The following is a 26,277-nucleotide window of genomic DNA, read 5'->3' on the forward strand; positions in this document are numbered from 1 at the left end:
TTGCAAGCAATACTCTGCAGTTACTAGTCAGAAAAACAGAGGATGAGCCCGTGTTGATTAAAATGCTCTTAAGCTCTTAAGTTTATCTGCTAGTCAGTGGTTCCAGCAGACATAAAAGAATAAGCTTTATATACTATATAAATTATATATTTATAATATGTTCTGTTTTATGCTATGTATTTTATGAAATTATCAGTGTGCATATACAGATACCTACATATATAATATGTTTGTGAAAAAGTGAGTTCTTAGCAAGATTCAGTAGGCCAGGCATTGCTGCCTGAAATCAGCAAGTTATGTCTGGGTAAAAAATACCATTTGTGAGAGGGAGATCGAATCAGTAAAGCAAGCTTGATTTGAAAACTTGTTCCTTGCTCCTCTAGCCTTTCTAACCAAAAGAGTACAGACAGGATACGTTTACCAGTCTATGTGCAGCCCCTACATTTTCCTTCAAGTAATCTCTTCCTTTTGGCAATGACTGAAACATGACCTTTAATTTTGTGGATTTTGGCACCACAGCTGGTTAGCAAACCCCCTCCCTTCCACTCCAGTGTGCAGATCTCAGGCACGTGCAGTTTCAAACTACAGGGAGCAGCAAGAAGAGTGCCACACCAGTGAAACTCATGCCTGCTTCAGTTCTGCTACTGACTGTTAGCTGGAACTGGAGTGCAAACAGTTCTTGTTAAGTGGATACAGAAAGCAAATTGGCTTGGTAATTTCAGTAATTTCTCTCACAACTGCTTTTCCTCCGCCTTTTCCAGGCACAGCCCTTCCAGCAGGTGCTTGTGGCCTGTCTTGTTTTGCTCTAATAAAAGGAAGCAGTTCTCTAACAATAAGTGTTCAGGGAACAAAATAAAGTGATGTGGACCTGTGATAGGAGGCTGGGCCTAAACTTCAGCAGTGCTAGCTAAAGGTTCCCACTCGACAGAGTCTATTTCAGTCAGGAAAAGGTCAGAAATGGGGTGAGAGTGCATTAGCAAGCCTATATAGGCTGCTTTGCCTTGGGTGAGTCTCTGTGCCTCACAAACAAAGGATTTCTGGTAATTTAGCATGCACAGGACCAGAAGCTGGCTTGGAATCATAGAATATTCCGAGTCAGAAGGGACCCATAAGGACCATCAAGTCCAACTCTTTGCACCACACAGGTCTACCCAAATGTTTAGACCATGTGTCTAAGTGCATAGTCCAAACATTTCTTAAATTCAGACAGGCTTGGTGCAGTGACTACTTCACTGGGGAGCCTGTTCCAGTGCACAACCACCCTCTCAGTGAAAAATCTCCTCCGGATATCTAGTCTGAACCTCCCCTGCCTCAGCTTCACCCCATTCCCATGGGTCCTATCACTGGTGTTTATGGAGAATAGGTCACCTGCCTCTCCACTCCCCCTCGCGAGGAAGTTGTAGACCGCAATGAGGTCCCCCCCCCAGCCTCCTCTTCCCCAGGCTGAACAGGCCCAGTGACCTCAGCCATACGTCATCCCCTCCAGGCCCTTCACCATCTTTGTCGCCCTCCTCTGGACACTCTCCAACAGTTGAATATGCTTTTTGTACTGTGGTGCCCAGAACTGCACACAGTACTTGAGGTGAGGCTGCACCAGCGCAGAGTAGAGCAGGACGAACACTTCCCTCGACCGACTAGCGATGCCGTGCTTGACGTATCCCAGGATACGGTTGGCCCTCCTGGCTGCCAGGGCACACTGCTGGCTCACATTCAACTTGCTGTCAACCATGACCCCCAGATCCAGCTCTGCGGGGCTGCTCTCTAGCATCTCGTCGCCCAGTCTGTACGTATAGCCATGGTTGCCCTGTCCCAGGTGCAGGACCTGGCACTTGCTTTTGTTAAACTTCATGCGGTTGGTGATCGCCCAGCTCTCCAACCTGTCCAGATCTCTCTGCAAGGCCTTTCCACCCTTGTCTGAGTCTACAACTCCTCCAAGTTTGGCATCAAGGGCAAATTTGCTCAAAACACCTTCTAGTCCTAAATCAAAATCATTTATAAAAACATTGAGGAGGACTGGTCCTAAAAAGGAGCCTTGAAGGACCCCACTAGAGACCTTCCGCCAGCCCGATGTGGCCCCATTTACCACAACCCTTTGAACCCTGCCCATACGCCAATTGCTCACCCATCATATGATGTTTTTGTTAAGCTATATGCTGGACATTTTGTCCAGTAGGATCCTATGAGAAACTGTGCTGAAAGCCTTGCTGAAGTCCAAAAAGATCACATCAGCTGGTCTCCCTTGGTCGACTAGATGGGTGATATTATCACAAAAGGAAATCAAAATTTGTTAGGCAGGACCTACCCCTCACGAACCCATGTTGGCTGGGACCAATGACTGCATTGTCCCCCCCAGGTGCGCTTCAATAGCCTCAAGAGTCATATTCTCCATAATTTTACCAGGCACTGATGTGACACTGACAGGCCTGTAGTTGCTGGGGTCTTCTTTCTTACCCTTCTTGAAAATTGGCACAACATTTGCCAGCTTCCAGTCTATCGGGACCTCTCCAGATTCCCAAGATCTTTGAAAAATAATTGACATCAGCCAGCACTTTAAGCACCCTGGGATGAATCCCATCTGGACCCATAGATCCAGGTGGAGCAGCAAATCCCGCACACCTTCAGGGTCAGTTGGGACTTTGTCATTCCCAATGTCATGGTCCTCCAGCTCAGGGCACCTGGGGTCCCGAAGTCCATCATCAGCGTTGAAGACAGAGGCGAAGAAGGCATTAAATGTCTCTGTTTTGCCTATGTCCTTGTCTCTGAGGAGACCTTTCCCATCAAGTAGCAGACCTATGTTTTCTTTGGTTCTCCTTTTTCTGTTCACATATCTAAAAAAACTTTTTTATTGTCTCCCACAGACATGGCCAGCTTCAACTCTAGTTGGGCTTTAGCCACACAAATTTTCTCCCTACAAACACAAACAGCATCCCTGTATTCCTTCCTCGTTGCCTGACCCTCCTTCCAGCAGCCATACACTTTCTTTTTTCGCCTAAGCTCCATTAGAAGATCCCTGATCAGCCAGGCCAGCCTCCTGCCCCACCTGCCTGACTTCCAATATTTTGGAATTGCCTGATCTTGTGCTTTTAGGAGGCAGTACTTAAGGTTGACCAGCACTGATGGACGCCAATGCCTTCAAAAGCAGTTTCCCAGGGCATCTTGCTGACTAGTTCCCGGAGCAGACTGAAGTCCACACTCCCCATATCCAGGGCTGAGGTTTTGGTGGCAGTTTTCCTTCTGTCACCATAAATTCTAAACTCAATCACTTCATGGTCACTATGACCGAGACGGCCACCAAATACCACATCTCCCACAAGACATCCAGCAACACATCCAGGAGGGCACCTTTCCTAGTTGGCTACCTTAGCACCTGCACCAGGAAGTTATCATTGAGGTGCTTTATGAACCTCCTGGACTTGCTCGTGCCAGCTGTGTGGTGATCCCAGTTGACGTCTGGCAGGTTGAAGTCCCCCATAAGGACAAGGGGAGTTGATCTCAAGGCATCTCTCAGATCTGCAAAGAATAATTCATCAGCGTTGCCGTCCTGGCCAGGTGGTCTGTAATAGACAATGACATCCCCTTTATTTGTTCATTCCTTAATCCTTACCCAGAGGCTCTCAACTTTGCCATTGCCAATTTGAAGTTCCACACAGTCCAGCCCATGCTTCACATACATCGCCACCCCACCACCTCGCCTACCCTGCCTGTCCCTCCTGAAGAGCCTGTAACCATCTATTTCAGCACACCAGCCACAGGACTCATCCCACCAGGTTTCAGTTATGGCAATGATGTCGTAGCTGTGGGACTGGGCCAAGACTTCTAGCTCATCCATTTTATTCCTCATACTGTGTGCATTTGTGTAGAAGCATTTCAGATGAGCCTCCCTACACGCAGCATCTTGTGGAGCTGACCGAAGGTCCTCACTGGCACACAGTGCCTCTGATTCTAGCGCACCATCCCTTAGCTCGTCACCGGCATGCCTGGTATTATCCCCTTCCCCCTTTAACGCTAGTTTAAATCCCTATCTATCAGCCCTATCAACTCCTGACCAAAAATCCTTACCCCTCGCTGAGAGAGGCACATCCCATCTGGTGCCAGCAGGCCTGGTGTTACATAGACCTTCCCGTGATCGAGGAACCCAAAGTTCTGCCAGTTGCACCAGTCCCAAGGCCATGTGTTAATGTGATGAGCCCGCTTGTCAGCATCCATCCCCCCTATTAGAAGGACAGAGGCAAACACAACTTGTGCCCCTGATCCTTTAAGTAGTCTCCCCAAAGCCCTAAAGTCTCTTTTGATTGCTCTCGGACTTCTCGTTGCTACCTCATCATTACCAGCCTGAAAGACCAGTAGCGGATAGTAGTCAGTGGGCCATAGCAGGCGCTTGAGTTTCTTAGCAAAGCCTCTCACCTGAGCCCCAGGGAGGCAACAGACTTCCCTGTGGGTTAGGTCCGGTTGGCATATTGGGCCCTCTGTCCCTTTCAGAAGGGAGTCCTCCACAACAATAACCCTTCTTTCTTTTTCTGACAGATGATGTAGCAATGTGGGGGGGTAGGTTGCCTTGCCTTAGGCACCCTCTCCAACTGGGATGGGGTTTCATCTACTTCGTTGTTCTGACTGTTATGTTCTAGACCCTCATACCTGTTATATAAGGGTAGATGGGAAGGTGAGGTGGGCAGGGACAGGGCTCACCTACCACCCCAAACAGGAACCTGCCTCCATTCCCTGCCTTGGCCTAGGTCCCCTGCTACTGCCTGGTGGGATGAGGGAACTTTTATCTTCTGCGTAGCAGGAGACACTTGTGCTGTGGCAGGCTCATGAGTCTGTCTCAGAGAGGGTAGAGTACACCTCCACCAGTCAATTTCCCTCTCTGACTCCCTGATGCTCCTCAGCCTGCTCACCTCCTCCCGAAGCTCCACTACCTGGCTGAGCAGCTCTTCAATCTGGGCACACATCCCACAGGCATACTCCTTGCTGCTGCTGAGAGTGTCAGTTGCTGTGTGTGCAGAGGCTGCCTTTGCATTTACAGGCATGCAATTGAAATTATGAAATTATGCTTCAGAGAAGAGTAACTTTTGGCTCTTGGAAAAGTCCCCACATCCTGTCCTACAAGCCTAGACTTGCTGTCCCTAGATCAGAGACAACACTACACTTCATCTCCTCCCTTCCCTGAACTGCTCTCCCTGTCCTGACTGCAGCAGCACCTCTCAGTGCCACAGTAAGGAGTTCTGCCATATCCTCTGAATTACATAATGAGCCACATAATTATTTAACTTAAAGGGAAGCACAAAGACTTTCAACTGAAGGACTTAATATGGGGAACTCAGAAATTCCTGTTATGTTGTGATGGAAGATGTTTACAAATGGTGTGGCCCCAGGGCCCCTAACTGTGCTGGCAACTTATCAGGAGCCTCTGAAACCAGTCTGGTCATCCTTCTAAAGGAATAGCACACACAGGCAGTACATTGGAAAAAAAAAAAAAAAAAAAAAAAAGTGCAGGCAAATCCAAATCTTTCTGTTTGTGCTCCCAGCAGGATGGACATAAACCAACTTTGATCCAAAACCTTCAGAGCTGTGGTTACGATAAGCAAATTTATTGGTTAGGACATGGTGCTGTGCTGACTTGGCAAGGTGGCTTCCAGGTGGGAACTGGCTTAGGTGCATCTGACCCAAGGAACAGGTGCTACATGCTCAGATCTTGTCTGCTCCTGCCCATGGTGACATACAGGAGAGAACTGGAGTTACAGATTTCAGTCAAAAGCTGCCACAGCCTGGCAGCTTTGGTAGACTAAAGGCATGTAAAGATCTCATCACTGATAGAGATTTGCCCAGGTGGCAGGATGCAACAAATAGACAACTTAACATGCAAATACATTAGACAGCATAAGCCTATTGCTCAGAGCTGAAGATAGCTTTGTTGGCTCTACCGTATAGTACTGCTCAGCTAGGACTGTATCTAATTTAAAATGAGGAATAGCTTGGGAGGTTATCGCTCTGGCAATGATATGACTTGTCCCCATGTAAGATTATGCTGTCATTTATGTATTATTTAATTGACAAAGAAGTCAATATATACTTGAAAGATTACTGAAGGGTCATTTTTTCTTACAGAACTGAGACAACAGCCTTCCAACTGTCTTCTGATATATCAGTTGCAAGCAAAATCACTCCATGCTCCACAGTAGATGTGTCAATGTATTCTTCAGACATGTCCTTTGTGGACTTGTCTCATTCTGCCTCTGTCACGGGGACCACAGAGTCATCCAGTTCAGCACAATCTTATGGCCTAGCCCACACTTTGCAAAGCAGAACCATAGGTAAGCATCCGAAGGTTTGTCTGCCATGTACAGCTGAAGAGAGTCCATTATATGCACACAGTATGAAAATATAACCCTTTAGCTTGAGAGGAGATTTTGATGATACTTCAGTTTATGGAAGAGAGCAGCCAACATCCTACTTCATATCCTACCCTCTAGGTGGGACTGATCATATCTCCAAATATGCAAGTGGGAGGTGGGCACTCAAGTGGTAGAGAGTATTCCAGTTTTATCTGAGCTTGTGTTTCACAATGTTTATGGTTACAATAAGGATCCCACATTTAAAAAGAACCTTATGTTTTCTCTTTATGTTGCAGTAGGCTTAGCTTTCCTCTGCAGAAAAATCTGTAACTATGCTCCAAGCACTGTGATGGTGCCTAGAGGAGGTTTGTGGAAAGATGTGTGTACATGTTCTTGGAGCAGTGATTGGCCCAGAATAAGCTACTGAACCATGAGCATCCATCTCTTCCCTGTTACAGGGACTGTGATTGTTTCCAAATCACAACCGGGGCTGAGAGCAGCCCTGATGCCAGCAGAGGTTCTGTGCCCTCTGCCTCCCTCTCCATGTCATTTTCCCCCCAAGCACTGCCATGTGGGATAGAGGGGAGCTAAGTGACACAGTCTGTTTTGCAGCAAGGTGCTGTTGATGGTGCAAAGGCCATGGCTTTGCATCTGGCTGCAGACTCTTTTTGGCTCTCATAGAAAGCCACGGCAAGTCAGAGAAGAAACTGTGCAGCTGGGTGGGAATATGTGTGAGTGCTGCTCTGTGCAAGGGCCATTCATGAGAGAAGGGGGACAAACCTCTGTTACATATGTCTGTGGTGAAGCAGAGCGTATTTATCACCAGAGATTTTAAAATGCACTCTGGTTACTTTGACATAGACCAGAACAATGATGCCAGTCATAGTAGGGGAGTTGGTCAACATCCTGCAAAAAGGAGGATGTAATACAGCTCGTGGAAAGCAGTTTTGACTAGTGTTTCTAGTCAGTGGGCAATTCTGATATTTTGGCATTTGTTTTAGTGATAAACATAGAAGCAAACATTTTGAGGGAAACCAAAAGGATTTTTTATTATTGTGATACCTGGTTACTGGTATGTGTGTGTATGCACATTTTTTTCTAACAACATTAATAACTTTGTAATATATGCTTCCAATTTCTCCCTCCCAGGTTGGCATGGGGATCCTCCTCAAGTATGAGGTTTTCTGAAAATTGACAGTCAGGCATGAGACTGAAGAAAAGGTTGAGATGTCCCCTCGTTCCCATTTATTAGCTATCAGAGAACCCACATGATGGCAGGGTAGGGCAATGGGGAAGGAAATTAAGAGAAAAAGTCATTAGAAACCAGGCTTCATTAATTCAGCTGCTCAGGAAACAGCATGTTCGGACAGGTCGAGATGTTTCATTTGACCTAAACAAAATGCTTGGACATTCTTCAGTTGAAATGTTTAATTCCTGCCTATTGAACCAAATCAAAACACTTAGCTTTGGTGAAGCACTGTAATGAAGAGCCTGGGAGGGAGCAGCTGCAACTCATTCTGGCTGCACTTGTCAGCCCTGTGGTTGGGAGAAGGTGGCATTCCTTTTCAAAAGGTGCAATGCTGATTGTCTCCAAAGTATTGATGAATTATGATTGATGGATTTCACCCCAAATATTGGCATATAGTGACAGATCCCAGTTTGAGTCCTGCATGCTGTCTGAAAGGAGTGTATGTCACCTGCCATAAGCAGCTGTACAGGGGAAAAAAGAAAAAAGAAAAAAAAAAAAGTGAAAATGTTTTATTAGCCTGGTCTTCTAGGGAATAGAAGCTAATGTGACCTCCATCCGTGTGTGCATGCATGTGGGCGTTTGTCTGTCCTCCCAGCTGTATCTTAACTTACTGATCCACTTCAAACAAATTTGAGCATGCTATGTGTTAGCGTTCCCTTGGTCCCTTTCGCTAAAGCTCTTCTACAGACAATACGGGGTACATATGTAGACAGTGGTGGCTTCTGCTGTTTCTCCCTTTGCAGCATGAGCTAGCCACCAGATTCAGATCCTTCCTTCCTATTCTTGTGTATCAGTGAGCAGTGATGCTTGTTAGGCAGTGGGGTTTGTTGACAGACCCCTTCTCCCTCCACACTATTGCCTGGAAGTTAATTCAACCCCCTAAGTGGAAAATTGGGATTAAAATCCTTACCCTGATTTGGATAGATTGTGTTTGGATTCAGTATCTCCTCTTTCTTAGGAGAGCTTTCTGACCACTCCATTGCAAATTCTGTGACGTGGATGTCCCCTGCTCAGCAATGTAGATATGACAGAGCACAATGGCACCAAAAAAAAAAAAAAAAAAAAAAAAAAAAAAAAGTCAGGACTTCACTAGGCTGCAGGGCAGAGCTGGTGCCCCAGGGTAGCTTAGGGCAGCTTGAAGACTGATGGAGCTGGGGTTTCCTGAAGTTCAGGGTGCCACAGGAGAGCAGATTTTGCCCAGGAGAGGCTCTCCTGGAGCCTTCCACTACAGCATTTTTCGCTGCTGAGTGTTTATGGAGCACTACCACAGTTTAGACAGAAGTTTCCAAAAGAGCATAAGTGACTTAGTCATTTGATCCCACTGAATTTCAGTGGTGTCAGCCCTGCCCCCAGCTCCCCAAAAAAACCTTTTTAAGGGTGCCACATCCTAGCAACGGCAAAAGCAACTGTCAGTCTGATCTCAGGAACAGACTGGCTTGTTGATACATCAGTGAAAAGCAGCTTCAACACAGTCTGCTTCCCTTGTGGCTGCCAGTTCAGCTACCACTCTGAATGTTTGATTTAGCAAAGACTTCAGCCCAAAGCAACAAAGCCCAGCATTTCTAGTTCCCAGCTTCAAAAGCTCATTGCCCCTTGTGCTATTTCTCTGTCACTAAATGCCCAAATGCCATACTTTAACGTTTCCTAGTTCGGTACATCTTCAACCGAAGTCACACTCTATTAAACTGTATGCCAGCTGTAGCTTTCTCTTTAGACTGCTGATGCTGTAGCATTTCACCTTCCTATTACTCAAGTGTGGTTATGCTTGGCTGCCCATTTGTCACAAGTAGGTGAACCAGCACTGCTTCCCAAAAGAAGGGATTACAAATGGCACTGGAAGAGTGTCGGATGCTGTGCCACTGCCACGCCCTGGTGAAATGCAGAGGGAGAAGGGACTACAGCATTTCAAACACCTTGGATTTTTGTAACAGAGAAAAACTCATATGGAAAAAGTAAAGATGTCTGTACAGTTAGAGACAACAGTCACAGTGAGCTGGTGAAGCTGATCTGCATTGCAGGGATGCTGTCTGACCCAGACACTTGGCCAAGCAAACTTGGTTTGTGCCCCAGTCATTTCAGAGCTAAGATGAGCTCAGGGACTGCTCTTCCCCCAGCAATCAATGCTGTCACTGCCCCACCATATTCTGTTAGCTAAGTCGCCTGCTGGAGTGAGTCTGATATAGTAAGATAAAACTTTGAAGGAAATCTCAAATGCACGGTCAGAGAAACAGGCACTGAAAAGGATTTAGTTTGTTGGGGAGACACTGGTGTGGAATGTGAGAGGAGTTCTCTTGGTAAAGGTTTGCTGTACATGCTCCCTCTCTGGTTCTCCCTGCCTTTGCCAGGGTGGGGAGTCCCTCGTGGTCCCTCTTGGACACTTATATTTGAAAAGAGAAACATAGAGGGGATTAAGGGATGTTATCACTTTCATTTTGTAATTGGAAGGGAGCCTCTATATATTCATTATCTGCTCACAGCTGATGCTTTGCCATCCTGCAGCACTGAAATTGAAGGATGACAATTATATCACTGATGGCAAAATTTATTGTTTTTTTTTTTGTTGTTACTCAAGCTAATTCCAATGAGGTAATAAATCTACATGTCAGTAACAAAATATTCAGTTTGCCAGCTGTGCTCCATCTTATAGCCATAGGTTTAAGGATTTGAAAGGAGTGTTTCCTAAGCACCACTTTGCAATTAGAGGCAAAGGGGAAATAAAATGTTCCGTATTTCTTACCAAAAAAAAAAAAGAGAAGAATTCAGTCTCATAATTTGTATTTTTGTTAATATTGCATAACACAGTGTCTTTGCCTTTTGCTTGCTCATCAGCTCAGCTCAGAGATGGTACTGAAATACCAGACAGGGAGCCTGGTCCACCAAGAAACCTTAGCCTTCCATTGACAGTGTCACGTCAGTGCCAGGATTATTTCAGCCCTTTGCTCATTGACTCAGGGCAGACTGCCCAGAGCCTCAGATGCATACTCATGGAAGGATCTGTTCTGCTTATGAGGACTACTACCAGAACTCTGCATCCAGGTACAGGCACAGTTGAGGCCTTTCCTTTGGTTTATTTTTGTAGGGAAGAGATGGTGTTTTGTGAAGCATCTCATTTAGAATGATTGTGAAACTCCAGCAAACCCTTGACAAAAGGCTGAGTACCCTTTAACAAGAGTTATTATCCAGGTGGGTACTGGAGAACCTCAGAGGCTTTGAACTGTAAGGATCATACTTACTGCTTTAGGCACAACTGCCCCCAAATTGGACTTAATCCTCAGAAAAAGATTAATCACCCATCCTTAACTATATCCCTTTCAATGTTTGCTAATTTATTCTGCCCAGGGCTACAAAGACACCTTGTGAACGCAGTCCAGAAAAGGAGCAGAAATACTTTATCTCATGGGTGGTTTGGCCTTGTCTTCAACTGATCCCACACAGTTTTGAATCCAAGAGTAGAACTGATATTGCAGGGGTTTTTAGAGGGTTCCACTTGCATGAAGTTATGTGAGGCAGTGACAGGCAGCCAGAGAAATTAACTGGGCTGTATGTAGTTTACATCAACCTAGAAAACCCACTAAAAAATAAAGTATTGTCTCCTGGAGAAGACAGTTATCCTGAAAAGGCATTTGCCATCTTTAACTTGGCTTCACATATACTATGGGTTGGGAAAGACCTATCAAAACAGATCCTCAGCTGGTTTCAATTATCTTAGATCTGTCTCCCTTAGAGAAGTGGCAACAACTAACAACTCCAGTTTTAAGGCTAACTCCTATGTAGACACTGTCTCCTACAGACTGTTTCCTGCCACATTGTTCAGTGGATAGGCCTGCACTTGCTTATTGCTAAGATTGCTTTCACAACACTCAACATACATTTCTCCTTTTCTAATATTATTTCATTGGTGATAGTTTGGCCACATAAAACCTTTGCCTTTTTGGTATTTTCCACCCATATGCCATACCCATTCTGTTATCACATGACCCTGTGATTATCTGTTGAATACAAGCATTTTAGCTCTTTTATTCTTTCCCGAAGTTACCCACAGTATCCCTCACCATTATACTGTTCTATGATTCCTTCTTAATTAACAGTATTTTTTTGGTCATGAGAAGTTCTAAAATGAACCAAATGCATATTATCTTGGTATTATTCCAGCCTAAATCTAAAGTTCTAGCACAGTAATGCTCAAAAACAAGCCAAAGCATCATCGGTGAGTTTGCATATGTGGTGCCTCAGGCCAAGACACAAGGGGTGGATGAACTCTGTGTTGCCTGTCTTAGAAGTGGGAGAACTCTGTCTCCCTGCATTTACTCATGGCATGAGATAGGAGCAATTAGGATGAATTTTCTTGTAGTCAATGAAGCTGCACTGGTGCATGTGAACATAAGGACCAGTATTTCTACTTTGCCTTCTCCACAGCTGCAAAAAAGGTATCTTCCACTTTGTGCTCCCTAATCTGCATGGACAGTGCCATAAAATTGTAACAGCCTTTTTTCTTCTGTCAGATTACAAATGCATCATTGGCTTCCTCCTAGCTTTCTTTCAGCATTATTGCTCTCCATATGTCTCTCTCCTGGTGAATGTTATTTCCTCTCTGATGAATTAGTTCACCATTTTTCAAGAGCTGCATCTTACTTATTCTTTGACCATATTTCTAAGCCCCCCAGGGCTCTTTGTATTATTTCTCTTGTCCTCATTTGTGTTCCCCTACCCTCTTCTCTCAACTTAATGTTATCTACATATTTTATTAACCAGCTGTTTTATTCCACCTTCCACATCACAAGTGGACATGCTCCATGAAATGAGTACTATCTATCATCCCTATAAGGAACATATGAGACACAACCCACTTGTCTATTATTATTCAATGTTTGCAATCTTTCAGATGGTTCCTGTGAAAGTATTTATATCTAAGCCAGTCGGAGATAATATTTGAGAGACACTTTATCAAATGCTTTCCTGAGTCCTAGCTCTTTGATGCCTGCTGCTCTCCCTGCTCTCACCCATTTTGAAATTCTGTGGATTTTGTATTCATTTTTCTCATGGGCTTAGTCTTTGTAAACCCATTCCATGCAAATGTTTCCATAAAGAGATCTGTGTAATTCTTACATTATAGGGAGAGACATGAAAAGATACCTTTGAAAGACAGAAAGAAAGCCACAGTTGTTATCAGAGCTCTAAAGCTGTCTCCAAATAATGAGTTATGCCATACTATTTGACTGTGCTTGGGGAAAATAACTCTAAATAAATATTAAGAGATAAAAGAGATTGCCTTCCCTTATATGCGTTTCCTTGTACTGCATGAACTGTTTTCCAGTGGGGATTGAATCACATCTTGTCTCATACAGAAAGCAAGAGAAGTCATTAGCTCTGCTAATTGTTTAAGATAAAAAAGCAATGACAGTTTGCTTTGTGTGTGGTTAAACTTGTTAAATGCACAAATTAAGCAATTATTTTAATTCTCATTTGATTCATTATTCCTCCATGCCAGCACACTAGCACTTTTTTTTACTCTGCTCACTTTGTATTTAGAGTATATCTTTTCTTGGGAAACACATTCAATAAGTACAATTACATGGCAGCATGCAATACACAGTCTTTTAATTTGGTATTGCATTATGCAATGTGTTAGCATGAACGCAATGTGAACACATAATTTAGTAATACTTCTATAAAGAGTTGATGAATAGTATGTCTAGATCTGATTTGTAATGAAGCCACAGTTATGAGCACACACAAACTCAGTAGAAATATGTGGTTTGGGCCAACAAGGATATTTTGGTGTTATTGTTTACCATCAAGTTTAATTTATATTCATTTGCTTTTCAGATTATTTGAAAATGCTGAAAGCACCTTGAAGATTATATGTTTAATTAGATTGTTAACTAGTATCATACTGAGAAATGTAGGGTTGCTGAGAAACCAGGATTTTCAGCTGCATCAGGATTTGCTGCATCAGGATTTTCAGCTATCAGTAGTGTGCAAGGAGAGTGACAGTATTCTCACACGCGTCTTGGCACTGATGCTTGGAAACAGCCACTGTGTGTTGTTCAGTATTGTCCTAACCTCTCCCTGACCTTCGTACCTGGGCAGTGTTAAAGCCAGTATATTTTGGCGGTGAGCATTTTGCAGAAAGTAATAGAAGTGGATGCTGATACTTGAAATTTTGTGCATGGCTACTGAAAATGATCAACATGTTGCACTAAGTGAACGTGCTACGTACTGAAGATGAGCTCAGTGAACACCCTGGCCTGTAAAGCATTCTAGATATCAGCTGAGCCCTGGCATTCCAGGCCTACAGCTAGTATGTATGCAACATTTCCCAGCCTTCAGCAAAGAAAGATCTGAGCCTTCTGCCAGGACTTTTCCAGTCATATCCTTCTAGTATAAAATCTATTGGCATACAAACAAATGGATTTGCACTTCTGGAGATAAGCTTTCCCCAACATACTAATTGCATCAATCTGTAACTTTCTTGAAGGCTTAGGAACTTAGAAAGACTTTAATTCTTGGCATATTTAAAGGCTTAAAATGTCCTGTTGCTACCTCTACCACATAAGAGAGGATCAGTTCAACTGCCATCCTAATGGCAGGTCACAGGTGTATGGCTGATGCACACTGCTACCAAGAGCACTGACATTTTTTCTCCCCTTTGCAATGTGCAGCATTATGTATATTATAGAAAATTTTGGATTCTGTTCCAAGAGACCATATTAGCACACTGCAGGGGTAAGTACAGCATCAATGCACGCTGACCTCTCCTCCGTGCACTTTAGCATTTTAGCTCCAGTCCCCAAGGAGTCGGTAGGAGGAGTATTTTGAAAGGTAAACTAGCTTGCTAAAAAAAAGCTTTAAAGTCTTCAGTGAACATCTCCTTAGAGATGTTATTCCTTCAGTAAAACTAACAAAAGTCTGTTGCCATCCAGGGAATAGCTGGCTGTACAAGTCCTTAGAGAAGTCCTTGACATCTCAGTTTCCCCACTCTCTCTCTCCTAGTTACATAGAGGGCTTTTGCACGGGACTAAGAGCCATGGGTACACACAGAGAGAATATAAAAATGAAATGGGTTTGGAGAAAAAAATTCCAAATGTGCCTTCCTATCCTTTGCCCATCATAGGTATTGTCATCCCTGATCTGGCATGGGAGAGTGTCCAATTGATTCAGAAGCATTTAAGATTGACCGCTGATAAAGCCCGAAGCCCATTTACTTGTCTTTATTGCTAGCAGATTCTGCAAGGCTCACCGTTAGGCATGGATGGGTCAGCCTTGCTGCTTAATCCTTGCAGCTTCAAATCTGACCATCTGCATTGGTTTGCACTGCGGTAAGGCAGTGGATGGCCTGGGTGCAAGCTGGCAGCTCTATGTTACCCTCTTCAACAGCTTCCTGTGCCAAATCCCCTTGTCCTGTGTCATCTGTTCCTTTACCACTGTGTGTTGTATCAAAAACTCATTGTCTCCACTTTATTTTCCCAAGTCTCCCTGGCTTCTTTAAGGTCAAATTGAGATCTTGTTTAGGGAACTCCCACTACCCTAGACACTCATTATTAACTCCATTATCAACCAAGATTCTGCTGCTTACAATGTTATGTAATAGAAATGGCCTTTTAAAAGCACTTTAGGTCTCTTTCCCCATCTACTATCTTCCTGTCCTCTTCCTAGGTACATTTTGTCACACAGAACTTGTTCTCTCACTTTACTTTCTTCTCACAGATGGAGAGAAATGGGAAATCAGGAAGATCTTTGCTTTCTGTGTGATTTAAAATGCTTCATTGATTTTAACTTGCTCTACATCCTTCCAGAGAGTAAAAATGACAATGATTTCTCTTTGTTGCTGGTGGTGTTCTGTTTTTAGACCCTAGTGGAGTCCTGATGCACTGCTGGAGTTCTAGGACTATAATGATGTAGAGATCGACTGTGGACTTAAGTCACAGCATTTTATATCTTCATTGTGCATGTGTAAATGGTGACTTACAACCAGATCATGAAGGATCGGTCTCTGCACCAGCAGTTAGCAATGTTCTTGAGCACAGCTGGCCATCCCTTCAGTTGCACTGACACAATGGCTTGAAGAGACTGCCAAAAAGTCTCCAAATAAAATAATGTCTCCCAAAACCTTTTATGCTGGGTTATTTCAGTGATCTAGCTTAGAGTGTGGTCCCAGGAGGAGGGAGAAAGGAGAAGTGTGCTAAACTGGTGGCCAGATGAAATGAAAACAAGCAGCCAGAAAAGTGGGGGAGGGGGGGAGGGGGGGAGGGGAGGTGGGAGGGGGGGAGTCTGAATGTGAGCAGTTCCTCTGCCTGGTTTTGCTGCCAAAACCTCTCTGAGGCTCTGTGTCTCTGGCAAGCTGTCTCCAAGTCTCTCTGTGCTGACATGAAGCACTAATAGTCTAGGACTGAGCGGGAAGAGGGACACTCTGGAGTTCCCAAAGTTTGCAGGAAGGGTGAGAAGAGGCAGCGAAGTGTTTTGCTCACTGCGTGTGTCCTCTCTAGCCGTAGAGGGGGCAGCTCCCTGTCAGACTCCACTCTCAAATCTATCAATGCCAGCAGCAGCCTGGAGGCACCCTGGCTGTCATGAGCAAGTGTGATTCAATGCTGCAGTGCACAGCTGAATTATATGGGGTGGGTTGGCAGAATTTGTCACACTCTCAGTGAGGATTTTGCTATGTTAAGCAAGCACATAAGCTGAATGGGGTGTTGGGTCAACCTTTACTCCACACACAGACATCTGTGACTTAAACTTACTGGAAGAAGACAAATATAGCAAAGGAAAAAGCATTACACACACAGAAGACAAAGAAAAGACACTGCACCAATGCTCAGTAATCAAATTAATTGCAGTGGATGCTGCATGAAAAGCTGAACAGTTCTTGGACTTCATTCACAACCTGTCTAATGAGACCTATGATGAGTATTACAGACTGGGACTGAGTGTTTAAAAGTACTTTCTTGAGATGTGCACTACTAAAAGGAACAGTCAAGTAATAAATATGTTTTCCAGTGCTTAAGGGAGATTGAGTGTTCCCCTGCTCATACAAGAAGTCCCCAGTCTTACTGCAGATGCAAAACAGACCCCGCTTTTCTGCAGGGTCAAAACAACGGGTGGATGGAATCTCAGTCTTGTAGCACGGATCCTCCCTGAGTTTAAAATAATGAGTTAATAATGGAGGTATTACCAGGAAGATAAAAACAATGAGAGGCAGGAGGAGAGAGGTATACTGATGAACAGGAGGAATTTTCTAAATTTACAAGGGGAGTCGGCTACACAACTCCCAGTAATAATAATAGGCTAAGACAGCCTTAGATCTTGTAGTCTATATAGATTTAGACAAAAAAAAAAAAAAAAAAGGTATGCTGATGACTTTTTTTGCCCCACAAAGAATCTTTTAGTTTCTGATGGTAACAGTTGCTACCTAAGAGTGAAAGATAAATAGATATACTAATTTCAGTGCATTTTTTTAATCAGTTGAAAAACATGGCATAAAAGATAAGATGGCAGTACTGTTAGTATTCTGCCTGTGGTATGTTTACTTATTAATTACTGACATCTAGCCTAGTTGTTAGAAACATGCATATTTTTTCAACTAAGCAATGCTTTTACACTTTCAAATCTATTTCTGTTCTTTCAGTGCTATTGGAAATGTGAAAATTGCTGAAGTTGATCCAGATGGTCATTTTATAAAGATCCTGAAATGTACCCCTGAAAAAGAGGAAAACATTGGGAATTATCTCTTGAAGCATGACATCCAAGGTCAACCAGTGGCTGAATTTTGCTTTCCCCCTGAGACCAGGATGGGAGCCAACTCCACTGTGACGGTGAGTGGGGGGAACCTGTGTGTCTTTCTTCAGTCTCTGCCTAGCAGACTAGGGTTCACTCTTAGCCTAGCAGTACAGAATCAAACTTTTAATCAAATCAACCAAATACAAAATTTGTATTTTCAAGAGGGTTAGCACTCATAAAAATACTGATGAATTCAGAAAGAACATATAGTGTCCACGACCAATACAAGCCTAGTGTTTTCATGACGTATCCATCATTTTTTATTGCCCAGCAATGGAAAGCTGTCCTGAAAAGTTATTGTTTGATAAGTTCCTGTTTCCAACCTTTACTCCCATAAAATCTCCCCATACTGTCAGATTATTGTGGGTTGTGCCAGTATTTGCTAACTGAGAGAATGAACCGAAAGCTTGAGTTGGAAAACTACAATTAATAGAACTGGTAAGAAAACAAGTCTTACACATTGCTATTGATGCCATGCATCCCACATGCCATTACTATGGTTTTGTGAATACTCTGACATGTTGCTGTAGTAGGATTTCAACTGAGAATTTTTTAAAAAGTGATATTACTTTTTAGTGTGTGCCCTCCATCTAAGGACAGCTGTTTTCCAGCAGAGAAAGCCATAAAGCAGCAATGAGATATTGTTCCTGGCTTTGCCTTGTGTGACTTTAGGCAAAACAATGACACTCTGTGCCTTAGTTTCCCACTCTATAAAATGATGTGCTTTCCTTTGATGTCATGCCAGAGCTATATGTTAAAAATTCAGTGCATGTGCTGCTTTTCAAAAATGATTTCTCCTCCAGAGAGTCAGATGTAGCTTTTTCCCAGCTTGAATAAGAGATAGAGAGGTAGGTAGGACCTAAGGTGCCAAGAGTCAAATGCTTGGGGTTGTTCAACCAGGAGAAGAGATGGCTCCGTTGAGACTTTATTGCAGCCTTTCAATACTTAAAGGGGGCTTATAATAAAGATGCAGGGAGGCTTTTTACTAGGGTCTGTATTGATAGGGATAATGGTTTTAAACTAAAAGAGGGTAGATTTAGATTAGATACAAGGAAGAAATATTTCACAGTTAGGATGGTGGGACACTGGAGCAGGCTGCCCAGAGAAGCTGTGGATGCCCCATCCCAGGAGGTGTTCAAGGCCAGGCTGGATTAGGCTTTGGACAACCTGGTTTGGTGGGAGGTGTCCTTGCCCATGGCAGGGGGGTTGGAACCAGATGGTCTTTAAAAGGAAGCTAATCATGTGCTTTCCTTTGATGTCAAGCCAGAACTATATGTTAAAAAAAAAAACAGTTAAATATTCAGATGATTCTATAATTCTATCATTCTGTGATCCATGGTAATGAAAAAGGGTCGGACATGGGAATTAACCAAAACTGGTTTTGGAACTGACCAAAACTCAGTTGTAGCTGTAGCTAAGGAGTATCTGCCAGTATCTGCAGCCAGCCTCCTGTAACCTCTGGGATGAAAATACCAAGTACTGTACCTATACTCAGAGCAGACACAGCCTTTCCAGAACTGGCTGCCTGTCTGGCTGCAAGACACTTTGAAGAGCTCTTCAGAAATTTCAGTTAATTGGCTTTGAAGCACCAACCATCAAAAAAGAAGTGGTCCTTTCTGAAATGCTGTGATCAGTACTAAGGTCATTTACATGGTTACTGTTCCCTTTATCACTAAATGGCTTTTGGGTGGACAACTGCCTGAGGTAGAAGGTTCACCACAGCTGCTGCTTCAGCAAATGGAAGCAGAAGTTTTCTGCTTTTATTTATTTATTTATTTATTTTATTTTTTATTTCAAAGGGCTTTATTCAAGTTGCCAACTCTTGCATCTAAAATTAATTTACAATAGCATCTGTGTCAGAGAGCCAGCTATGCAGAACTTCCAGGCCCTAGCTCTCTGTGAGAGCAACAGATGAACCAAAGCAAAATGTTCAAGCTAGATGCCAGAGTAGATGGTTGGAGTATAGCCCGAAGCCTCTTTTACCACCAGTGCTTATTTTCTTTTTTGACATGAAAATTGAGGCCTCGCAGAATACAATGAGAAGTCCACGTTCATCACCAAGTTCAGGGCAGCCCTGCATGAGCCCTCCTACAAGAAAGCTGGAAATGCAAGCTGGCAGGAGCTCAGAAGAGCCACAGCCACTGCTGTCTTCTGGTGTATGTCTGAAAAAGCCACAAATATATTTTGGGAGAGTGCCATATGATGAGCACTTTTGGAAGAGAGCTTTTTTTTTTTTTTTTTTCAAAGGTATTTTTCCTTTAAAATTGAACGAGAATTGTTTTGGCTCCCAGGAAGAGATTGGAGCCATTTTCTCACAGTTGGCAAATGCCAAATCCTATAGGAATAACACTTGCAAAAGCATTGTGGTTGTCTTATGTAAGAGAAGTGTTTTCGTAACATGTCCTTTTGCTGTTGTGCTTGTGATAAAGGTCACAGATAATTGAGTTCAATTTATAAAGCACAGCATTGTTAAACCTTTTGTATGAGGATAAAAATACAAAAAACTTCTAGTCCCCAGATGAAACTGCTTCTCCCTGAACAGAGGGAATCCAGAATCAAGCGGAGACTGGAATTTTAAAGCTGATATCACAGATCTCTTCAAATGCCCCTGGTAATTTAGCAAATAAAAGAAACTGCCTGTTTTTAATCTTACTCTCAATAAGCCAGATCAAAAAGTCTTGGATTTACTATCACACCTTGAAAACTGTGCCTTTGCTAATCTCTGTTATTCCACAGGAGAAGTGCTTGAAAATAATCACTATAACTAAGCTGCAAGTCTTGAAATACAGTTCTTTCAGCTTTGATTTCACAGATTAAATGGTGACCAGCATTACAGAAATCAAAAAGGAAAAAGAAAACCTGATGTTTTTACTGAGTCCCAGCATTATATAAATATCCAGGAGCCATTTTGACTTTAAAGTGCTGACTGCTTAATCTTTGCAGGTTTGGAGAGCAGATGCTAAAGTGCTTAACAGACCTCTCTCCGATTTTCTTTGGAAGAGCCTGGAGACATCTGGGACAAGCCTCAACTGTGCTACCATTCTCTGTGACCCCAATGGTCAAGTGAGTGCTCCAAGCAAAGCTACCACCTTCCCATACCCAGACAGCTGTCTTGCTGGACTTCCTTCAGAAGTTTAGGGTGCTTTTGTTTAACTCCTGGTAGAATCAAGTCCAAGCAATCCAAGTATAGAAAAGCTGTGGTTTCTGTTAACTTCTCTTCAGTATGGATGACAATAGGATCTGAAGGACTGAAGAGAGCAGTAGATTGATGACACACTTGTTGAAGGAAGGGCTAAAGTCCTCACAACAGTTAAAGGCAAGGCTACAAATACACAATTTGCCAGCCTATCCTCTGCCACTGTACTTCAGCCATGAAAGATCCATCTGTTCCAAGGGCTATTCACCCAATGGCTGCCCATGTCATTGGCTTGCAACTAGGTTGAATTTTTTTAGCCAAACTTCTGTTTACTTGGGAATGAGAAAGAGCCCAAGACCATTTTGTCCTGGTTTTCATTAGGAGAGGGTTAATTTTCCTCCCAGTAGCTAGTAGGGTGCTATGTTTTGGATTTAGGATGAGACTAACGTTGATAACACACTGATGTTTTACTTGTTGCAGAGCAGTGCTTACACTAAGCCAAGGACTTTTCAGCTTCTCACTCTGTCCTGCCAGTGGGCAGGCTGGGGGTGCAGCAGGATCTGGGAGGGGACAGACCCAGGACAGCTGACCCAAACAGGCCAAAGGGGTATTCCATACCATCTGACGTCATGCTGAACAATATATAGGGGTGGCTAGCTGGGGTGGGGGTGGGGGTGGCTGCTTGGGGATAAGCTGGGCATTGCTCAGTGGGTGGTGAGCAATTGCATTGTGCATCACTTGTTTTGTACTTATTATTTTTTTGTACTTTTGTACTTATTATTTTTGTTTTGTACTTATTATTTTTCTGTCCTAATATGCTGTCTCTAACTCAACCCACAGGCTTCAGGTTTTTTTCTCGTTTCTCTCCCCCATCCCTGAGAGGGAGGGGGGAGGGTGAGCGAATGGCTGTGTGGTGTTTAGCTGCTGCCCAGGTTAAACCACGACACATTTTTTACCTGATAGTTGTCCAGTGGCAACTATGATTTTGGTCATTTTTATCTATACAAATTTGAAGAGGTGACCAGAAGGAAAAGACCTGTGATTTTCATAAGCAGTGTGAGTTGTATGGCTTCCCCAAGGCAGCATAATTTACACCTTATAAACTAGTAAGTGTATGTTGACTTCTAGTATCACCTTTTCATATTTACTTCTCTTTAAGCTCAGTTTGTCTATGCTTGCTATTACTTTGTCCATACAGCCAGGAAATCAGAGGCTGAAAGGGAAATGTGATCACCTCTGCCAGGATTGTTCCTAGCTGGGGTTTGCTGAGGTAATTTTGGAAGTCCTTCAGTAATAGATACTCCACTGTGTCCCCCAACAATCTGCTTTAGTGCCTTGCTCTCCATATGGTTAGAAAACCTTTCCTAGAGCCCAAACTGAGCATCTTCTGTCTTGGTTTTAGTCCATTCCTTAGTGTCCTGTCCACTGTGGCCACGTAGAAGAGATTGTTCTTTCTTTCTTTGCAGCCTTTGACACACTTGCCAAGTGGTCATGTCCCCTTTTGTCTTCTTCTTTGTCTGGTTCACTTAATTGGAGCAGTGGAATTTCAAGCCTCTTACATGATGATTCTACCCTAAGTATATTTAAAGACTGGAAATTGATTTCAAAGACCAAAGAAAAAAATCTGGAATTTGATGCTTGCCATTACTATTTATCTTCCAAATGAAATATGATTCAGAAATACATTGGAACACCTACCCCTTCCTGGTTTGTCTACAGTAAACAATTATCTTGATGAAAAAAATGCAGAATACAAATAAGCAGAGATATGTTTTTTCAGGCTGTGTCTTGGTATACTCCTCTCTACTGGAACGGAAAGCAAGGATGACTGGCAAAAGAGGAAAGTGAAGACTTTGAAAACATCATTGTACCAACTTTCTCAACAGCAAAGCAAAAAGAAGAATGGGAAGAGAAACAGGAATTTACATTAACTGATAAAGAGTGGAAGAGGGCTGACTCAGAACAAACAAGAAAAAAAGGACAAAGCTTCATTAAAAGGTATCTGACATTCATTGAGTGTACTTTGTAATTACAGTATTGTGCCAGACTAGCTTTGTAAGTGGATGCTTTTAAATGAACACCTTGGTAAGCAATTTTTAAAAGGTTTGGAATTTTGAAAATAAGAATTAACCTTAGCCTTCAAACAGGTATCCAGCCAGCCCCAAATTCCTGATAGGAGTGCATTCATTGTCAGTCAAGACTAAGTGAAATGTAAAATTCAAGTAAAATTCTTCTTAAATTTTTAACAATTTAGGTTGAGCATCCAAGTCTCAGTCACGCACCCCTGAGCAGAGTAATTGACTATTTTAAATAAGGCACACAATATCGGATTTTTTTTTCTAAGTCCCCTCCAGAATATTTGTTCCAGGGACTTTAGAGCCAGGTTCATAACAGAAAAGCATGTGCAAAGGAGTTGATATATTTTAAAAATTAAGAATTAGCCTATCTGGATATATTAAAAAAAAAAAAAAAAAAAAAAAAAAAAGTGGGTGCCTCTTCTCATGTTTGAAGTAATTGCTTTTCTCTAAATTTCTTTAGATAGCTGGAGACGTTCAGAAAGATGAACAGTTTTCACCATCAATTGGACTGGCTGTTCTTTACAAGCTTTGTTCTTAAAAATGGCTAAATCACTTTTGCTCAATCTCTCCAAATAAACTAATTTAGAGGCAGGGAGAACTTATTTAAAAGTGCTGTGCAAGGAGTTCAAATCTGGCAAAATTACAAGCAATGGAAAATGGTAAATTATAATGTGATATGTCAAAAAATATAGAAGTTGCAGTTCTTCCACCTACAACTAAATGCAGAATGTGTCAAATACATGTGCTGTTTGTTAAATAGATAGCATAAATTTAATGTACATGTTCAGTAAACACAGTAAATCTATGCAAAATGCAATCATAAATATGATAATGCAATACAATAAATAATGCAGTAATAAATACAATATGGATGCATTTTTTATATCCTGTACACATACATGCATGTGCAAAATGTGTCAAATATACACATTAAAGTTAATTTCTCTTTACAGGGAAAAAAAAGACATTTGCATGCCTGTTTCCTAATCAGAGTGCCTGGTGCCAAAGTCCAGACTCTCCCACCCACCCTCACTTTTCCCTGGTTAGACCACTAACCCTAGGAAATGATGGCAGCAGCTTGTGCAGGCAGTCTCGGTGTCAGTCGTCAAGGCCTGACCCCATACCAGGTGAGTTCAGGAGCCGACACAGTATGGGCTGCAGCGGGCACAGTGGTGATGCAGTGGAGTTTCTGACACAAGCTGTTGAGTACTTAAAATGCAAATCTTACTACCTGGATGTACCTCCATGCTCTATAGCAGTGCTCTCCAAACTGTTTTGATTGAGCACCTTACCTGTAAAAAGACTTTGAGCACACATCCCCAGTATATGCATTTTTATTTATTTATAAATTATATGCATTTACTACTGTAATAATATGTACATTATAAAAACTACATAAAAATAAAAATTAAAAAAGGATGAGATAAAGATGAAAAAAATGCTATATTTAAAGTATTTAAAATTTTTCTTTTATTTATTAATAGTACAAAAACATTTTCTTTCCATACCCCAATGGATTGTCTTGCATGCCCCCTGGAAGACCACTGCTCTGTAGAACTGTATATGTTGGGAAGATGGAGGGAGGCTATTGCTACTAATACTAACATTTTTATAAAGTGAGACAAAATATTAGGAATCAACAAAAGAATGAGACTCTTACATTGGCAGTGAATTGCTAATTAGGCAGTGGTGAGAAAGCTAGTGTTTAATTTGGATGCTTCAAACCCAGAAAGCTGTTGACATAATGGAAATAGTTCAGGGGAGGATGAAAGAGTGAATAAGTGTCTGAGGAGATTGATTCACGAAGATTAAAAAGACCTAGATGTGTTTGACAAGCAAAGTGATCGTCATGCAGAGGAGCCCCAACCTCCTCTGCAAGACAGAAAACTCTTCAATCCGAGAAACAGAGCTGGAGGGAATAGAAACAAGTGAAAAGCAGGGAAGCTTAGGTTGCATATGTATGTAAAATGGAGATTTAATGATCTGTAGTGTAGTTTTCCAGTTGTGCTCATTGCTCCATTTAGTATTTTAAACCACTGACAAATTTCAAGTGCTCAGTTCCCATTAATTTTAAAGGAACTGGGTATCCAGCTCCTGAGGACAGCTTTGCAACACTTCTTCATTTAGTGAGCATTTAGAACTAGGCCCGTCAAATTATTTGAATGTACTAACAAGGTCAGTCTGTGACTGGTGTGCATAGGTGGCCATGTAGTTGTCAGGAATTTTTGCCCATTTTTAGGAGTGCCAGCCTATGAAAAGCCTTTCAGCTTGAGCTAGGAAAGTGTTTATGCCTAGCTTTACCCGAATAATAACCATGCAGGAACATCCTTCCCAAATGCCAAATCCAGGCAAGGCAGATTAAGACCTGATGGAGTGAGTTCATGGTTTGTTTCCTCCTCTGTCGTTATCTGTTTGAAAGATTTTTCCCGTTTCCTAAAACTTGATTTGGCTCTTTCTGTGTTGCTCTGATCTTCTGCAGAGATGGGTCTCCCATATCTCCTCTCCCTGTTTCCCAGACAGGGAAAAGCTGGGAAGGAGTTGGCACTTGTCAGCTGGGGCTGCTGGTGGCATCAGAGGTTGTGTTCCAATACACAAATGCTGTGGCAAAGAGGAGACAGTCTGTAGAGCAAAACCCCTATACATATTTTAAGGGTGATTTAGTTTGTCCCAACTTTAGGCTGGTCCAATAGACCATGAGGGGGCACTTACATCTACACAGTGCAGGTCCTTTTTTGGTATGGAACTTCCCAGGCTGCTTCGACACCCACTCATGCTCACCGTTGAACTGCTCAAAGTAGTTTCCATCTGAACTCCCATTTGCAGACAGAGTGCCTGAGGTGCAGCTACTCTGGAGAACATCTTGTGGCTTGGTTTCATTCAAGAGGAATCCAGCTCATGCACTCAATACTGCTCCATGATGCAAACCTGAGTGCCATGGGCAGGGAGAGTGGCAACCCCTCTGCAAGGGAACAGTCCTTTTCAGACCCAGAGCACAACATGCACATACAGGATGTCCCTCAGTGCATCTCCTGGGAGCTAAAGGGAATTTGCTGACACAGCTGGGGTGAAATGCACACAGTCTTCTTTGCTGCATTCCTGTCTCTTGTCACATCCCTGCAGATGGAGGCCAGCACTCTTGCCACAGGCTACATTTGGTTTCAGTTTTCAAGATTTTTTTTTTCTTGCAACCATTAAGGTTAAAAATTTTCTTAGTAAGGCAAGCAATATGAAACCAAAGCAAAACACCTCTGAGACTATATAATTCAATCACATCCCCAGGCTGCAGGCATAGAGGCAGGGCCTGCCCACATATCTACCTCCAGAGTGTAGGAACTCTGGAGGCAGAACTCAAGGCATGGTGGTCTGCCATGCATTAAATGTGCTGCTGCGACACCCACTCATGCTCACCACTGAACTGCTCAAAGTAGTTTCCATCTGAACTCCCATTTGCAGACAGAGTGCTTGAGATTTTCTGTAGGTAATCTCATGCAACTTGCATACCCTTAGTCTCTTTTTCTCAGATCTTTGCAAAAGATAATTCAGTTCTATTTACTTATGGTTCATTTGCAGTTCTCTTCACTACTGAATCATGAAATTATTCCTCTTAATACTGACAGGAAAGTTAATAACATCCAAGATATCAGATTAAAAATTAAATATGGGTACAACCATTATTTTCCTCTGATAAATATTCATGGGTAGTACATA

At 42.7% G+C, this 26,277-nt stretch overlaps 1 protein-coding gene across 2 annotated transcripts in view; it reads left to right on the plus strand.

Annotated features, from left to right (window-relative positions):
- LMNTD1 (lamin tail domain containing 1) overlaps positions 1–25,201 on the plus strand; it is a 184,123-nt gene extending 158,922 nt beyond the window's left edge. The window contains exons 5-10 of one of the 2 annotated variants that reach the window (XM_035321516.1): positions 6,106–6,311; positions 10,411–10,617; positions 17,204–17,390; positions 20,299–20,418; positions 22,272–22,489; positions 23,523–25,201. In XM_035321516.1, the coding sequence (XP_035177407.1) occupies positions 10,556–10,617; positions 17,204–17,390; positions 20,299–20,418; positions 22,272–22,319 (417 nt within the window). In that variant the 5' untranslated portion in view covers positions 6,106–6,311; positions 10,411–10,555 and the 3' untranslated portion in view covers positions 22,320–22,489; positions 23,523–25,201. Of the gene's footprint in view, positions 1–6,105; positions 6,312–10,410; positions 14,622–17,203; positions 17,391–20,298; positions 20,419–22,271; positions 22,490–23,522 lie in introns of those variants that run through there. The other variant, XM_035321507.1, reaches the window with a different exon arrangement.
- The last annotated feature ends 1,076 nt before the right edge of the window (positions 25,202–26,277 follow it).

Source organism: Oxyura jamaicensis, chromosome 1 (genome assembly GCF_011077185.1).
Source record: "Oxyura jamaicensis isolate SHBP4307 breed ruddy duck chromosome 1, BPBGC_Ojam_1.0, whole genome shotgun sequence".
In the NCBI taxonomy this organism is placed as follows: domain Eukaryota; kingdom Metazoa; phylum Chordata; class Aves; order Anseriformes; family Anatidae; genus Oxyura; species Oxyura jamaicensis.